We start from the raw sequence: 18,681 nt of genomic DNA on the forward strand, positions 1-18,681 counted from the left end.
TATGTGGGTTGCACTGAATCTGTAGATTGCCTTTTGTAGAATGGCCATTTTTACTATATTAATCCTGCCAATCCATGAGCATGGGAGATCTTTCAATTTTCTGAGATCTTCTACAATTTCTTTATTGAGAGTCTTGAAGTTATTGTAACACTTTCACTTGTTTGGTTAGAGTTAGCCCAAGATATTTTATATTATTTGTAGCTATTGTGAAGTGAGTTGTTCTCCTAATTTCGTTTTCAGCCTGTTTCTCCTTTGTATAAAGGAAGGCTACTGATTTATTTGAATTAATTTTATATCTGGCTACTTTTGCTGAAGTTGTTTATCATTGGAGAAGTTCACTGGTAAAATTTTTGGGGTCGCTTATGTATACGATCATATCATCTGCAAATAATGATACTTTTATTTCTCCTTTACCAATTTATATTCCCTTGATCCATTTTTGTTTTCTTATTGTTCTAGCTAGCAGTTCAAGTACTATATTGAACATATAGATATGGGGAGAGTGGGCATCCTTCTCTTGTCCCTGATTTTAGTGGGATTGCTTCAAGTATCTCCACTTTACTTGACATTGGTTGTTGGTTTGCAGTAAATTGCTTTTATTAATGTTAGGTATGGGCCTTGAATTAAATGAATTAAAATGAAGAGGTGTTGCATTTTGTCGAATGCTTTTTCTGCATCTAAGGAGATGATCAAATGATTTTTTTTCTTTGAGTTTGTTTATATAGTAGATTATGGTAATGGATTTTCATATGTTTTCAATTTCAAAATTGAACCAACTTTGCATCCCTGGGATGAAGCCTACTTGATCATGGTGAATGATAGTCTTGATGTGTTCTTTTGTGTGTGTGTGCGTGTGTGTGTACTTGCATTCAGTTTGCAAGAATTATATTGAGTATTTTTGCATTAATATGCATAAGCAATATTGGTCTTAAGTTCTCCTTTTTGTTTGGGTCCATGTGTGGTTTAGGTATCAGAGTACACTTTGAACATTTTTTTCCTTTGTCTCCACTTAAATGAAACAGTGATACAATGATGCATTGGGAATTGTATTGTTGAATAAATAGTTATTTAATAACTTTATTTGAGTCAGTTCAAAGCACAAAGGGTATTTATACATCCACGGAATTATCTCCACAACATTCATAATTAAATTTTTTCAGAACAATGCAATCACATGGAATTTAGGAACAAGGAAGGGATTTTTGGTTCACCCTAAAAGGGAACATTGGCTTAGATATAATGTTTGCTTTGGAATCATCTTTAATAACTACATTTTCTGTCTAACTTACGAGTACACTGTTCAACGTGGAAACATCAATACTGAATTAAAATGTAGGTCAATAATATAGATGCATATGCACGTAGCCAACCATCAGACTAAGCATGGGGACACCAAAGGAGGAGTTAGGGGAAGGACTGAAGGAGATGAAGGGGTTAGCAACCCCACAGGAAGAACAACAATAACAACTAACCAGACCCCCAAAGCTCCCAGGGGCTAAACCACCAACCAAAAAGTATACATGGAGGGACCCATGCCTCCACTTACATATGTAGCAGAGAATGGCCTTATCTGATATCAATAGGAGGGGAGCCCTCTGGTCCTGTGGAGGCTCAATAACCCAATATAAGAAAATACTAGGGTGCTGAGGCAGGATGGGGTCGGTAGGGGGAGGAATACCCTCATAAAAACAGGAAAGGGAGGGGATAGAGGGTTTAATTGGGAAGGGGGATAACACTGGAAATGTAAATAAATAAAATAACTAATAAAATAAAAATGTAGATCACTAACACAAAAACAAATATTGCATCTCTTCCTGTAGCACCCTAATGTGTGACTACTAAAGGCACAATGATACTTAGGGCAGTAGTTCCAAGCACCTGCTTCTGATGTCACAGAGGATCACAGCTATGCCCATAATTACAATTAATTTTCAACTTTCAAAACCAACTAGATATTTGCAGTTTAATACTGTCTGTTAATAATGAAAAGAATGAAACCCTTGGGATTTTAAGAAATATCTCAGCCAGCAAAGTTTATGTGAAAATAGACACACCCAATTTTCTTGTCTCATTGGATTTTCTCCCAGTGGAGTTTCAATTATATAATAAAGATAAACATGTCGAGTGATAAGGTATTTATGGTATAACATCACAAATAGTCCCAAGACCTGCCTAAGAAAGCCCTTTTACAGGAAGATAATTCCTGAACCCTGTTCTTGCTGCAATATTTGTCAAGCAGGTAACATTCAATCTTTCTTTTATATTGATACATAAGTGTCCCAAGTGGAAGCCTCTGGCTTCTTCTGAACTAGTCAGTCTAAGGCCAAAAGAACATTACCTCTACTTTTATTGAGTAATGTCTTATTTATTCCTTGTATAATAAAAAATACAATATATTTTTATTATATTCATTCCCTTCTAATTTTTCTCAGATCCTTCCCCATCTCCTCCTCCTCCGTACTCAACCAACACAATTCTCTCTCTCTCTCTCTCTCTTTCTCTCTCTCTCTCTCTTTCTCTCTCTCTCTCCTTCCTTCTCTATGTGTGTGTGTCTGTCTGTCTGTCTATGTCTCTGTATATCTCTGTCTCTGTGTGTGTCTGTCTTTGTCTATCTCTCTCTGTCTCTCTATCTCTGATCTCTGCCTCCTCTCTTTCTTCTTTTCCCTAAACCTACCCTCTGGAGTTAGTGTTGGCCATATACTCCTGGGTGTAATGCCTGTTTTGGAGTGTGATCTATATTCTAAGTGTCACTCGATTGAAGAAAACAGACTTCTACTCTCCCAGAAGTAATCAAATGCCAATCACTGCTCACCTATGGGTGGAACTTTGTGCCCACTTGCTCTCATCCAGGCTGGATTTTGCTATGGGTGGAATTTTTTTTGTCATTGTATTTTCTGTTTATTTTTGCTTGTTGTAGCACATAATTGTTATAATTTGTATGCCATCAAATAAATAACAACAACAAAAATTGCGGTTAGCTTCCACTGCCCAACAGTCATTCTGATTTATGCCTAGGTGAAAAGAATAGTAACACAAATTATATGCAAATACTGTGCAAAACATGAAGGCCAAATTGGCAAGGCAGGAAGGTCTCATGCTGTTCTGCAAATACACAGTGTAGTAGCCACAGGTTCTGAAGGAAGAAAGTAGCATAGAAACTCTGCCTTGAGCAAGAATTCAGCTCTAAGGGAAATTTCAGCTTGCTCTTAGTTGGCTGCAGTTAGCTGAACTGAGGAGCATCAGCCCTGGTTCTAAGAGCCTCAGGCAAGCTCACTCGGGGATGCAGGAAGTTTCACGTTGGAACAAGAAGGAAAGCAAGCACGCTTCAGGCTCCACTAGAAGAAGGAGTCCAAGTAGTCATCCGGTTTAAAGGGGCAAGTTCTGGGTTGGATGAGATGACTGTCCTTGGATTTGAGTTGACATTCAAGCCCATCTCTGTCTATTTAGCTCTTTACCTGGTAGGCAAGGGCATGGGGAAACTGAACATTGTTCTTTTCTTTTTTCTAATTTTTTTATTTATTTTCTTTTTTTTATTCGATATATTTTTTATTTACATTTCAAATGATTTCCCCTTTCCTAGCCCCCCCCCACTCCCAGAAAGTCCCGTAAGCCCCCTTCTCTCCCCCTGTCCTCCCACCCACCCCTTCCCACTTTCCCATTCTGGTTTTGCCCTATACTGCTTCACTGAGTCTTTCCAGAACCAGGGACCACTCCTCCTTTCTTCTTGTACCTCATTTGATGTGTGGATTATGTTTTGGGTATTCCAGTTTTCTAGGTTAATATCCACTTATTAGTGAGTGCATACCATGATTCACCTTTTGAGTCTGGGTTACCTCACTTAGTATGATGTTCTCTAGCTCCATCCACTTGCCTAAGAATTTCATGAATTCATTGTTTCTAATGGCTGAATAGTACTCCATTGTGTAGATATACCACATTTTTTGCATCCACTCTTCTGTTGAGGGATACCTGGGTTCTTTCCAGCTTCTGGCAATTATAAATAGGGCTGCTATGAACATAGTAGAGCATGTATCCTTATTACATGCTGGGGAATCCTCTGGGTATATGCCCAGGAGTGGTATAGCAGGATCTTCTGGAAGTGAGGTGCCCAGTTTTCTGAGGAACCACCAGACTGATTTCTAGAGTGGTTGTACTAATTTGCAACCCCACCAGCAGTGAAGGAGTGTTCCTCTTTTTTTTTTTTTTTTTTTTTTTGACTTTTTTTTTATTCGATATATTTTTTATTTACATTTCAAATGATTTCCCCTTTCCTAGCCCCCCCACTCCCAGAAAGTCCCGTAAGCCCCCTTCTCTCCCCCTGTCCTCCCACCCACCCCTTCCCACTTCCCCGTTCTGGTTTTGCCGAATACTGCTTCATTGAGTCTTTCCAGAACAAGGGGCCATTCTTCCTTTCTTCTTGTACCTCATTTGATGTGTAGGTTAATATCCACTTATTAGTGAGTGCATACCATGATTCACCTTTTGAGTCTGGGTTACTTCACTTAGTATGATGTTCTCTAGCTCCATCCATTTGCCTAAGAATTTCATAAATTCATTGTTTCTAATGGCTGAATAGTACTCCATTGTGTAGATATACCACATTTTTGCATCCACTCTTCTGTTGAGGGATACCTGGGTTCTTTCCAGCATCTGGCGATTATAAATAGGGCTGCTATGAACAGTGTTCCTCTTTCTATGGGTGGAATTTTGTGCCCACCTACAACATTCAGGTGGGGTTTTGCTATGGGTGGAATTTTATGCCCACCTGCTCTCATCCAGGCTGGGTTTTGCTATGGGTGGAATCTTATGCCCACCTGCTCTTATCCAGGTTGGTTTTTGTCTGACTTGAGCTCATACAATTCTTGTGCATGTGGTCGCAACTACTATAAGTTCATATATTCATCTGCCTAGTTCTGTCTGAAAAACACTGCGTCCTTGACATTATCCACTGCCTCTGGCTCATAATCTCTCTATCCCCTCCACTCCATAGAATCCTTGAGAGAATAGATGTCCCATTTAGGGCTAAGGACTCTGCAGTCTCTTATTCTCTGCACATTGTCCAGTTGTGGGTCTCTGTGGTAATTACCATCTACCACAAGAAGAAGCATCTCTGATGAGGCTGAGTGATGTGCTGATCTAGGTATAGCAATAAGTCATTAGATGTTGTTTTATTATTTGTGCTTTTAGCTTAAGCACTATCCAAATGGTAGAAATTCAGACTCCTAGAAGTGCATTCATATATGAATGGACATGAAAATTATTTTCATATCTTGGCTACAGTAGGTAATGTTAAAAGAAAGATGGAAAAATGGAAATAGCTATAACATAACAATGTCTGTGACTATATTCCCAGAAGCATAGTTACAGTAGCATATAGAAATTCTATCATTGGTGTATTGGGAATTCCTATATGGTTCTTAAAAATGACTGTGCTAATTTAAAATTCAAAGTAAACTGTACACTGATACTGCCCATGAGATTCAATTTACAGTTATCTATGATTATAGATAATGAATGTATCTTATGTTTTTATTACTAAGTTGGCAATTCAAGAATTTATAAAAAATATATTAGGGTCTTTCTTGTTAACACTACTTCCTTAATAGTAGTCTATCTTTATTTCAGTATTTCATTTATTCTCATGACAAACTACTCATTTGGTTTTTATTAAAGTAATTGATGTCTTGATATTCCTTTCATATGAAACAATCTGATGCCCCCATGTGGCTAACGTAAGCATCTACTATTTTGCTAGCATATTTCATAAGATATCATAATGGGATATTATAGAATACATTCTTTTGCTCATTCCAAACAGTTTGTAAAGTACAAATACTGATCTCAAATAGAAATATTACTCATGCATTTCTCAGAATTAATCTCCGTGTGAAATTTACGTTTTATACTAATGGTAATACTAATTAGGTGGTGTTAACCTGCCCCAATTAACATTAATGTTAATTAAATTAACATTAGAAATTTAGTGTGAGCTAACACAGTACAGCTCTGTCTCACTTCGAGTACATGTACAATATATTCCCCGTTCTCACAACTGAAGCCTGGGTTAGTGAGAGGTCCTGCTTTATTGTAAACATATCATGCAAAAGATGTCATTGTGGAAAACAGAAGAGAGTTACCAACTGGTACTGGAGTTTGATCCTGAGAAAACATCATTCACTTTTACCACAGAATGGCATGCACCACCCTTAGTGGCACAAGATCATAAGAAGACAAGGAAGGCCAGGCTCCAATGGGATCAAGAAATAGAGTTGAATCAGATCCCATAAAGATCAGCATGCAGCTGTCACTCCCACTATTTGGGGTCTCAGGACATCAGTGCTCTGTGCATTAATTATATCTCCTTACTTGATCAAAAGCCATATCTGTGAATGAGTCCTATGTTCTGATCTGAGTCACTGCTAGGATTGTATCTGTGGGCTTAAGATAAATGATGATTAATATTCTGAAATTATTCATGATATAACTTGGTTTGGAAATATTTGGGAAAAACTCATACCAAAATGAGATTCACATTTATTTTTAATGGGCTAAATGTGGAAGGGTGTATATCAATCATGAGGTCATTTGATACGTTCTGATAGCCACTGGTTTTATTCCAGTAGGAATTGTTTCAAAAAAGATGGAGCCTGGAAACCACACAATGGTAAGAGAGTTCATTATTTTGGGGCTGACTGAGGACCCCACCCTTTGTTGTATCTTCTTTGTGTTGTTCCTGGCTGTCTACCTCACCACGGTATTGGGCAATGTCACCATAATCCTGTTGATCAGAAGAAGCCCTCAGCTTCACACACCAATGTACCTCTTCCTCAGCCACTTGGCCTTTGTGGACATTGGGTACTCCAGCTCAGTCACACCTGTCATGGTCGTGAGTTTCCTGAGAGAGAGAACTGCCATCCCTGTGGCTGGCTGCATAGTCCAGCTTGCCTCTGATGTGGTCTTTGGGACTGCTGAGTGCTTCCTGTTGGCTGCCATGGCCTATGACCGCTATGTGGCCATCTGCTCACCCCTGCTCTACTCCACTCTCATGTCTCCCAGGGTCTGCTTCATTTTATTGGTTATTTCCTATGTGGGCGGATGTGTGAACTCTTCATCATGTACCAGCTGTTTATTGAGCCTGACTTTTTGTGGACCAAATAAAATCAACCACTTCTTCTGTGACCTCCCACCACTAGTGGAGCTGTCCTGTACCCATGTTTATGTTGCTGAAATGTCTCCTGCCATCTCAGCAGGCTCCATCATCGTCATCACCCTGTCTGTAATCATTATTTCCTATGTCTACATCCTTCACTCCATCCTCAGGATGCGCTCTACTGAGGGCAGGCACAAGGCCTTCTCCACCTGCACCTCTCACCTCACTGCAGTCACCTTGTTTTATGGCACAGTTACATTTGTTTATGTCATACCAGAGTCAAGCCACTCACCCAACCAAATTAAAGTGGTGTCTGTGTTCTACACAGTGGTGATCCCCATGCTGAATCCCTTGATCTACAGTCTGAGGAACAAGGAGGTAAAAGAGGCCATGAAGAAATTGATGGTGAAAACACATTCCTCATTTTGAATGAAATTCAATATGAACCCAGAAATTACTAAGCAATCATTTGGAGTACATATGTGGTAAATATATTATATATTTATTATACATTATATAATGCCCATTAACCTCATATGTACATGTTGTCCATATGCATAAATATGTATGTGTGCAGGTGAATGTGCAAATGTGTGCACATATAGCTGGAAGCCATAGAACAATCCCTATTGTCATTTCTCAGAACATCATCCATCTTGATTTTCTTGACACACTCTCAGCGGCCTAAAACTTGCCAACTAGGGTAGGCTGGTTGAGCATTGAGTCCTTCTGTCTATATGTCCCTCTGTAATTACAAATATGCACTATCCTATGTAAATTCATATGGGTTCTAGTGATCCAACTCAGATGCTTGTAAGGCATGCACTGTACTGATTGAGCTACCTCTCCATCCATATTAGTTTAACTTTATGTCCACATAAATTCTATGTGCTATTAATATCTGTAATTTATCACTGTCTAGAGTCACATAATAAAATATGTAATTTTCCACATGTCTTCTAAGGGTTCAAATTAAATGTGTACATTTGAGATTAGTGTATTTTTTCTCCCCTCCACAAATAATTACTGGAGTCTGTGACTTTAGGATTTTTTAATTAAGTAACAGGCAGGCAGGCAGACAGACAGACAGACAGACAGACATCTTGTAAATTACCATCTTGGAAGTACCATGTGTTCCATGGCCAGGAAATTAATAACAATGTTTTTTATATTCCTTTATCTGACAGTTCTAGCATCTCTTCTTCAGTAACAACATAGTAACTTAAAATAATGAGGCAGTACATATGTATCAAGGGGGATAAAGTAAACTGATTTTGAAGGTTTCTATATCTTCACTGATTATGTTATTTTCTCCCTTTTTGAAAAGCTCTTGAAACATGTCTAAAATACTTTCTGTGGAACTTTTATCCAGTTCTATATTTTGAAGCCTCATTACTTTTGTAAACTTGGAAACAATGTTTGCACTACCTGGCTGTCATAGCCTCTGATGACTGTGTGGCAAATTGCTTGTCCCTGCTCTTCTAAATCCATATGTGTCTTAAAGTCTTCATCATCTAACTTAAGCTCCTTATCTCCCTGCGTGGGGGAAGTATGAACATTGAAATTATACTAGTCAATCTGGGGGGTCTGCCCTCTACAAACCAAAAGAAATAGACCACTTTTTCTGTGATGCTTTTCCTTTACTGAATCTTTCCTGCTCAGACATCTTTCACTGGGGTTATCCCCTTCATCGCTTCTGAAGTATTGGTCATGGCTGTGTCTTCATCTGTGTCCTCATCATCAGCCTGAAGATGTGACCCATCCATGACTTTCTCCACCTGCACCTTACATTTACTGCAGTCACTCTGATCTATGGGTCCATAACATTTGTTTACATGGTGTTCAAGGCCATTTACTCCACTGACCAGAACTAAATAATGTCCATCCTCCATGAGATGAAGTCCATGTTGAAGTTGCTCATCTACAGTCTGAAGCGGGCAACTGTCAGAATATATTCTTAGGATCTACTCTATTTCAAAATGAACTATAAAGGTTTCATTTAATAATATCACATTTCAAACCTACTATACACTCTTTTCCCACTTGCTTAGGCTTTTAAAAATCATATATAATTTTTTCAACTTATGGATTTGTACATGCTAAGCAAGAACTCTACCCCTGAGCTACACCCCTAGTCTTCCATGTCTTTGCTCTAATTCTCACTTTTAAGCACTTCTAAACCAATTGGGTGGAAACTTGAGATCTGTTATAAGGATGGCCCTCCAAGTTCCTTTCTTTCTATCTGTGATCTTTCTAGCATTTATTTATCTGCTTATTTACTTTACAAATTCAGACTATGATTATTGTTAAATTAATTAAAATAATATAAAATAGAATAAATAAAAAGGCACCATTCTGGACTCCTACTGTATTGGTTACATTCTCCTTTTTGATCACAGATTATTTACTTGCAAGTTAATATTAGTAATACAGCCATTTCATGGTATTATAAAACAGAGATGAGTTGATATGTGTAACATGCTCCAAATACGACCTGGCTCAATGTAAGTATAAATTATTATTTACTGAGTAAAAGAAGGATTGGCATCTAAAGTTCAATGATAGTGATTATTTCTTTCATTTAAAGGATCTCAAGGAAAGAGCAGGCAGTCCAGATCTCAAGACAAGACCACTACCCTCACCAACCTCAAATCCATAAGTTTTGTTAAGTTATGTTAAGACCATGATTCTTCCATCAGAAAGGTTAACAATATAAATTCCATTTTATCACCCTATGTGACTCCCTGGGTAGGCCAGGTACCATATTGAGATTAACCCCATCATTGAAAAATAGGCTACCCTAAAGGACTGAGAATAGGGAGTAACCACAGATCTGAGAGTCCCAATTTTGAATTCCATAGCCCCAGAGAGAAGGAAGGCCAGGAAACTGCCAGAGAGCAGGAAAGGTTAGATATTGACAAGCCCAAAAATATAGGTGGCAGAATACAGGTGACAGGTTTAGATCTGGAAGAAACATGTATAAAGATAGCCTAACCCTCAAAAACTCACAGAAGTTATCATCAACTGAGGATCGCCTTAGTACTCAGTACCCCTGAGCCTGCAACTCAAAGGTGGACCAACATGCACTGCTCATTGCCACAGAGCCTGGAAACACTGATGTTTCAATAGTGCTCTGGAATACCCACAGCTGTACTGCTGCATAAGGATAAATAACATGTAGGAGGTCTTGAAAGCATGGAAACATGTCCTCTGCATATTCCAACCTAATAGATGGTTTGTAAATCTCCAAAACATGTGGGAGATACCCCTAGCTATGATATTAGTCACCCCAGGAGTTTATGACCTGGGAGTGTGGGAGAACCTGTCTAGTCTATATACTACAAATCTGTTTGTGGCCAGCAGAGGTTTCTGGTACCAAAGAAAGTACGTTACCAAAGTGAAGACAGTGTGGTGGGACCTCAGACACCTGTTCAAGGCAATCTCTGCAGCTCATAAACAGTAGGGAAGTCAAGAGGCTAGAGTCAGCCACCAGGCACTTCATGAACATTTTCCAGAATTTGAGAATCCAAGAACTGTAGAAATACTGCGTCCTGTAATGGGTGGATCTGGTGTAGCTTATATCCTAACACTAAAACTGGTTCCTCAAGATGTGGTTGTCTCTGACAAGCAGATGCTCACATAGTCAATTGATGCCATGTAAACCCTCTCCCCAATTTAATTGGTCAGCAAAAGTCTAGAGCCTGGGGTTGGACAGTGAAGGGTGTAAGGTGGGACTGGAGTTCGAGAGGAAGTTGCAGGTAGAGAGAGGAGAAAGATGGACAGAGAGGGGGAAGCCTCCATGGACCGGAACTGTGTGGCCAGGAGAAACAGTAAGAAACAAGGGACTTTATAGCTGGGGAATAAGTTAGAATAACCCTGAATCTGCCCAATCTAGGCATCATTTAGCTTATAAATAAAATATCTGGACTGCATGTCTTTTAGACAGACTTATTAGAACATAAATTCTCACAACAGCGTCCTTTTACAATGTTTCCTCTTTCTTAATTTCATTTTTATTTATGTGAGTATATGTGTGTAAGCACTCACATACGCAGGTGGCTGCAGGGGGCAAAAATGGTTATTTGGATCTCCTGGAGCTGCAGTTATAGGGAATGGTGGTCTGCTCTCTGGGTGCTAGGAATGAAACTTAGGTCCTCCGCCAGAGCAGTGTGAGCTTCTTTTGTTTGTTACCCTTTTTGCTTTTTACCACACTTTTAGCGTCATTTGTACTTCATTTTGTTTTTGAAGTTTATATTATTGTGCCATTTCATAGAGTCATTTTGAAGTAGGTTTTTTAACATTATTGGGTAATATATTTTCTTTCCTGGGTTTGGTTTTTTTTTGTTGTTTTGTTTTGTTTTTGGTTTTTTTTTTTTTTTTTTTTGCCACTGTTTCCTTTCCTCCCCCACCACAGCTTTTAGACATATTTTGACGTTACTTTGTTTTCTTTTAAATGCACCTTGTTATTTCTTTCATTTCTACTCTTACATTTCTCTGATCTGAGCTCTGAGGGTTTTTTTCATTATTGGGAATTTTTCTTTTTCTTTTCACTCATACCTTGCTCTTTTTCTATTTCCCCTTTCTTTGCTTAGCCCTACTTCTCTATTTCTCCACTTTCTGAGCCCCTTTCATCTGTCTTCTTCATTTATTATTTTCCCACTTGTCATAAATAATTTTGAACTTCATTCTTTACAGCAGTTTGTCATTTCCTGTTTTACGGTGATCGGTGCTGACTTAGCAGGTTTTAATCCATTTTAGGCGTATTTCTATGTCTTGAAAGGTATGATGTTACTGTTTCAATGATCTATTTTCTTCCCTCAAAGTGCTATTGAGTATGGATTCTTTAACAGCATACCACTCAGGAAGAAGATCCTCTCAAAAATTTTAAAACCCGTAAGGTGCACAAATTGTTGTCCAGGAACACACGTGACAGGGATCAGCAAGCCAGCATGATTGCTTCAGGAGAGCTCATCTTTTCAACCACTAAACTTGAAGATACTAAAATATATAAAATGCTGAAGACTTTAAAAAGTTTACTGGATTAAAAAATGATTAATGACTTAGATGGAGGAGTATGCAAATAAGCAGATGAATTCAGCCCCAGATCTTGAAAGAAAAACTCAGTAACAGAAGAAAAATGAATGAGAAGGCCAGCAGTGTAGATGTAAAAGTTACCAACCTGCCGGACGGTGGTGGCGCAGGCCTGTAATCCTAGCACTCTGGGAGGCAGAGGCAGGCGGATTTCTGAGTTCGAGGCCAGCCTGGTCTACAGAGTGAGTTCCAGGACAGCCAGGGCTATACAGAGAAACCCTGTCTCAAAAACACAAAGAAACCCTGTCTCGAAAACACCAAATCCAAAAAACAAAACAAAACAAAACAAAAAAAAAAAGTTACCAACCTGACAGAAAACACCAGCAAAGCTGACCTCTATGGCCTGTGCTACTACTGAAGGCACAGGCAGAAGTCTGTGGTCTGTGCTGCAGCCTGAAGCCATGTTGTTTAGGGGCCGTGCTGCGGACAGATGCCTTAACAATCTGAGTGGCCTGCACTGCCGCCTAAGGCCATGGTGATGCCCATGTTGGGACAGAAGGAAATGTCTGGGTCCTCCATCCTACTGAGACTGGTCTGTGTTGATGTCCGTGGCCCGTGTTACCACCAAACGTCAGGTAGTTATCTGTGGTTTATGCTGCAGCTGCAATCCATGTTGATGTCCCTGATCCCAGCTGAATTTGAGGGCTGATCCATGACCTGGTCCTACTGCAACTGAGAGCCCTGTTCATTGTCTGTGCTCACCAGAAACCACGTGGAAGCACATCGTCTATGCTCCCACAGTCCACAATGAGCAAATAAGCTACCTTCCCAGTGACATCGATGATGGAAGATGCAAAACGAACGTGGAAAACTTCACTGGCAATGCCTACCTCTACCCCGACCTCCCTCCAAAAATAGTAACGGCCTCGACAGGAAACCATATCAAAGAACCCTTAAAAACTGTGATAGGATGCTGGAGTGTCACCCTCTGCAGTAGATTACTTCCAACAGAGATGCAGGAGAGGAAGGACTCAGTTCCATCTAGGGGCCGGCCAAGCCACTGAGTAACACAAATTGGACATTTTTTCTTTGTTTGTTGGTTTGTTTGTTTGATTCCTGAGGAGAGGACAGGGAAGGACTAGAAAGAGAATATGATCAGGGTATATAATGTGAAATCCCCAAAGAATCAATGAAAATATTATATTAAGAGATTAAAAAAATGAAAAGCAGAAATGCTAGAAATGAGAAGGCCAGTGAATCAAAGGTAAGACTTGTTAAAAAGCACCACAAACAACTCAATATAGCAGAGGAAAGTATCAGAACATCAGGACAGCAAAATATTGCTTTCAGGCAGCGATAAGGAAAAAATTAATATGACCACAATAATTGTAGCATACAGTCAAAACAATGAACCTAGAATCCGTGGATTAGAAGAAAGAGATGAGACAAACAACAAAAACATGGAGGATCAATTCAATAGAACCATAACAGAAAATCCTCACAGAATCTAGACAGAGAAACTGACATCTAAGCACAGGAGAGAGTTAGAACTCCAACTCGTCATACATGGGCCAGAGAGTCCCCACAACATACTACACTACAAATGTCAAAAATACACAGTAAAAATATATATTAAAAGCTCTAAGGGACAGACATGAACTCAAGTACAAAGGCAAACATGTCAGAATAGCACCAGAGCCTTCATCAGCAACCCTGGAAACCTGGAAAATGTGGAGTAACTTAGTCAAGCCCCACAGTAAGTAACTGTCAGCCGTGGCTGCTATATCCAGGAAAACTTTCCTTAATGTTTGTGTCAGAAAAAGGACGTGTGAAGGCAAGCATAAGCTAAGGCAGTTTATATATACACATAATAGCACATGTATATAAATTATACCATCTTGCACTGCTGGAAAAAAATTCTGTCACTGTCCCATTTCTTTCCAAAAGTAAAATGCGATCATTTTTCCCTGGCCTGAGTCTCTGCATGGCTTACCATAGCCTCATTTTTAATTTATTCAAGCTCCTGGGATCTTTCGCATTTGCTTTTTCTGTCTGGAAGCCCTCTCTCCCCTGTTTGCAGCAATGGGTCCTCTGCCGTTCTCACTCAGATACCACTTGCTGTGTTTGGTTTTCTCACTAGGCTGCTTAACCAAGCACTAGTCACCCTCTCACTGACATGAGAATCTATTGGTTTGCCACACTATGCTAACCATGCTCTGGGTGTGCTTGTCTGTTTGTTTTTAATACTTATTTTAATTTTATTTATGTATGTGTGTGTATATTCCCATGTGTGCTGGTTAGATTTATGTCAACTTGACACACACTATAGTCATTTGAGAGGAGGGAAACTCAATTACAAAAATGCCTGCGTAAGATCTGGCTGTAGGCAAGCCTGTAGAGCATTTTCTTAATTAGTGATTGATGGGAGAGCCCAGCCCCTTGTGGGTGGTGCCACTCCTGACCTAGTGGTCCTGGGTTCTATAAGAAAGCAGGCTGAGCAAGTCATGGGAAGGGAGCCAGTAAGCAGCACCCATTCATGGCCTCTACATCAGCTCCTGCCTCAGGTTCCTGCCCTGTTTGAGTTCTTATCCTGACTTCATTCGGCGAAAGACTACAATGTGGAAATGTAAGTCCAATAAACCCTTCCTCCCTAACTTGTTTTTTGGTCATGTGTTTCATTGCAGCAATAGAAACCCTAATTAAGATAACATGTGTGTGGATGGGTTCCTACGGAGGCCAGAAGAGTAGTCATAGGATCCCCTGGAACTGGAGCTGAAGTCAGCTCTGAGCTGCCTGACGTGGGTGCTGCAACTGCGATCCATTCTGCTGCAAGAGGAGCACGTGTCTAAACTGCTGGCCATCTCCTCATCCTGGTGTTCTGTGCTTATAAAGTTGATTTATTCCCTACTCCCTTTTGCTATGAAAACTAAAATTCATGAAAAGTATTTTATTAATTAGCTTATCTTCATTGTTTAATGTAAATTTAAAGAAGGTATTTACCACCTTTGACTATAAAAATTATATGTGTGTACTTTTAATGTTATTTCCATCCCTGTATTTCTAACAAAGAAAAAAAAGCTGGGTGGCATTAGTGGATGTCTTTTAACCTAGCACTCAGAAGGCAGAGGCAGACAGATCACTGTGAATTTGAATATAGTCAGGGCTATTGCACAGAGAAACCCTGTCTCAAAAAACCAAAAAGAAAAAGGTGGAATGCCCTTTATTTATCATAAAACATTTATTTATAAAATGAAGAGGTGTTACATATTTATATTTTCAATTTTGTATTTTTAACTAATAAATTTTATTATTTGACAATTTCAAACATGTATGATATATATAATAAATTCCCTCCCCATAATCCACTTTCTTCACACCTTGGCCGGCCATCATTCTTCCTTACAAGTCCCATTCTCATATCGACAGGTTTCTGCTATGTTCTCCATAGGGCTGTCTGTGTGACCCTGAGTTTGGAAAAAAACAATCAGAGCCTGATGGGCTAAAGTGAAATAACAAAGTAAGCTTAGGGCCAATATTTAAGTATGGGACAACATGTATTTTATTCACTGTAATCATTAAATAAAAAATACACCATTGCTTACTTCAAAATAGATATTTTAGGGTGCACAGAATCCTTGAAAATTTGGTGTGTTGATATGAATTGAACTACTCAATATTCACTTGAGGCTGTGATCCTGTTCCCTGTTGGATTCTAATTCACTTTTGAATTTCTGACATCTTCAGAGACCTAGCCTTGGTCAATCTTTATAAAAGATGGTGTGGCGTCCCTGCAATAATAATAACTGTAAGATAAATGGATTATTTTATTCCAACAGATAAGATTTGAGCTTTTCTAAATGAACATTGTTTATTTCCATTGACCACTGAAGAGGACTATTTCTTCAAATAGTATAGTATCTGCATCTAAAAGCCACCCTTTAGCAATAGTACAGACATAACAAGAAGTTTGGTTAAAAAATTAGCTCCAGCTGTGGTAAACTAAATTTTCGTTGTAGCGTTTGCATGAACAAACCAGCATGACAAGTTTACTGTCTCTAAGTCCAGAAACTACACGGTCTATGACCATGTTACTCTAGCACTCTGCCACAAGACTGAAACAGATTTTAAACACTTGGAATTTGCAGAGACCAGATGAATAGTCATAGGATCCCCTAATAATAAGTTTCTTTTAGAACAATTTGCTTCATTTATTGATTGTATAAATGCTCCAGCATCTCAGACAAAAGACACTTTAGCCAAAAAAAAAAAAAAAAAAAAACAGAAATAAAGACAAATTGTGGCAGGGAGGAAAAGAGGGTGTGGCAGGGATAAGATTCAACCTGCTTTATAGGTGAGTGAGCCTAAGTATGTTTTTATTTTTTGTGTATATTTGGGTGTGCACGTATTGTGACAATGTAAGTGCCTGGTGTCCAAGGAGGCCAAAGTGAGTACCTTGAACCCCTGTAACTGGAGGTACAGGCAGTGCTGAGCCTAGGTCCTGGGCAAAAACAGCAGGATTCTGAACCACTGATAGCCATCTCTCCAGCAACACTTTTAACTTTATAGGCTGGAAGTTTTGTCATCTGCATACCATGTCAGAACACAAATTTAATTCCAGCATACATCAAGTAAAAATATTTTGCAGTAGGAAGGTATTTGATGCTGTTTCAAGTTACACTTGAAAATATTAGTCATATGATATTTCAAATGACTTCAGAAAGCAATGGCTACATTGAAAGTATTAAAATATTTTTAAAATTTTAAGTAGTGACTATTTTTATAACTTTAAGTTCCTTTCTAGGTTCTCTTGTTCTATGAAAGGTATCTGACTTTTCAGTTTAAATTTTGTTCTAAAACATGTTCTCCTTTAACCGATAGACGTGTGAGCTAGACAATGCAGGAGGCACCTTGCCGGTGAGTCAGAAGGCTGAAGAGTCAACCAGCTGTTCCTGTTTACTCAGCATCTTTGTGGCCATAGTTTACTTGACTGGAATAATGATTTCATTTGCAATACAATTCCAAAATGAATGAAATGAGTTGTGACTGCCTGAATCTGATATCCCAATCTGCTTCCTGTATAAACTGATGTAAGTAATTTAACATTTTCAAACTCAGTTTCCTTGCCTACAAAATAGAAGAAATAAAAGTGTGTAATATTATCTCCTGGAAATTAAAATATCTCTATATATGAAACAACTTCTGGTCTAAAAATTTAGTAAGCATTCAGGAAATGTTACTGCTTCTTCTAATCTTTACCACATAACCCTATATTTAGATGTTGTAATCACTTTGATTCCCTTTAAAACCCTTATCTTTAAGGCCCTTTGGGCATATTTAATAACATTTAACTATATACAATTATACACAATATTATATATACATTATATATGTATTATATACATTATATACAATTAAATATTGTATATAATATATTATATGTGTATATAAAATATATAATAGTATCCAGATATGAGTTAATGAATGGTGCTAAATATTTATAAATCTCTTTCTGTACTGTCTCCATCACAGCCTTAATCTATCAGCACCTACAACTCATGGCTTTCCTGGAGGATGGGAACCACACTACAGTGACAGAGTTCATTTTATTGGGTTTAACAGATGACCCAGTCCTTAAAGTCATCCTCTTCACCATCATCCTGTGCATCTACCTGGTGACTGTGACAGGGAACCTCAGCACCATCCTTCTCATCAGAGTCTCTTCCCAGCTCCATCACCCCATGTACTTCTTTCTCAGCCACTTGGCTTCTGTTGACATAGGATACTCATCTTCTGTCACACCCAATATGCTTGTCAACTTCCTGGTGGAAAAAGGCACAATCTCCTACCTTGGGTGTACCATCCAGCTTGGCTCAGGTGCTTTCTTTGGGACAGTTGAATGTTTCCTTCTGGCCACCATGGCTTATGATCGTTTTATAGCAATCTGCAGCCCACTGCTTTATTCCACCAAAATGTCCACACAAGTCTGTATCCAGTTGATTGTAGGATCTTACATTGGTGGGTTTCTTAATGCTTCCTCCTTTCTTCTTTCCTTCTTTCCTCTTACCTTCTGCGGACCAAATAGAGTCAATCACTTTTTCTGTGATTTGGCTCCTTTGGTAGAGCTCTCCTGTTCAGGTGGCGATGTCCCCATAGTACCTGCCTCATTTTGTTCTGCCTTTGTCATTGTAGTCACAGTATTTGTCATAGCCATTTCCTATACCTACATCCTCATCACCATCCTGAAGATGCGCTCCACCGAGGGTCGACAGAAGGCCTTCTCCACCTGCACCTCCCACCTCACTGCAGTCACTCTGTTCTATGGGACCATCACATTCATCTATGCAATGCCAAAATCTAGCTACTCCACAGACCAGAACAAGGTGGTATCTGTGTTCTACATGGTGGTGATCCCCATGTTGAACCCCCTCATCTACAGCCTCAGGAACAATGAGATTAAGGGTGCTCTGAAGAGACAACTTACTAGGAAATTATTCTCTTAA

At 39.0% G+C, this 18,681-nt stretch overlaps 2 protein-coding genes across 2 annotated transcripts; both read left to right on the plus strand.

Annotated features, from left to right (window-relative positions):
* The first annotated feature begins 6,640 nt into the window (after window positions 1-6,640).
* On the plus strand, window positions 6,641-7,579 carry LOC127680016 (olfactory receptor 481-like). The gene has a single exon (XM_052175583.1). The coding sequence runs from the start codon at window positions 6,641-6,643 to the stop codon at window positions 7,577-7,579; it is 939 nt and encodes a 312-aa protein (XP_052031543.1).
* A 10,157-nt stretch (window positions 7,580-17,736) lies between these two features.
* LOC127680027 (olfactory receptor 469) lies at window positions 17,737-18,681 on the plus strand. Its single transcript, XM_052175593.1, has one exon. The coding sequence runs from the start codon at window positions 17,737-17,739 to the stop codon at window positions 18,679-18,681; it is 945 nt and encodes a 314-aa protein (XP_052031553.1).

The sequence above is a fragment of the Apodemus sylvaticus genome, chromosome 1, assembly GCF_947179515.1.
Source record: "Apodemus sylvaticus chromosome 1, mApoSyl1.1, whole genome shotgun sequence".
Lineage (NCBI taxonomy): Eukaryota > Metazoa > Chordata > Mammalia > Rodentia > Muridae > Apodemus > Apodemus sylvaticus.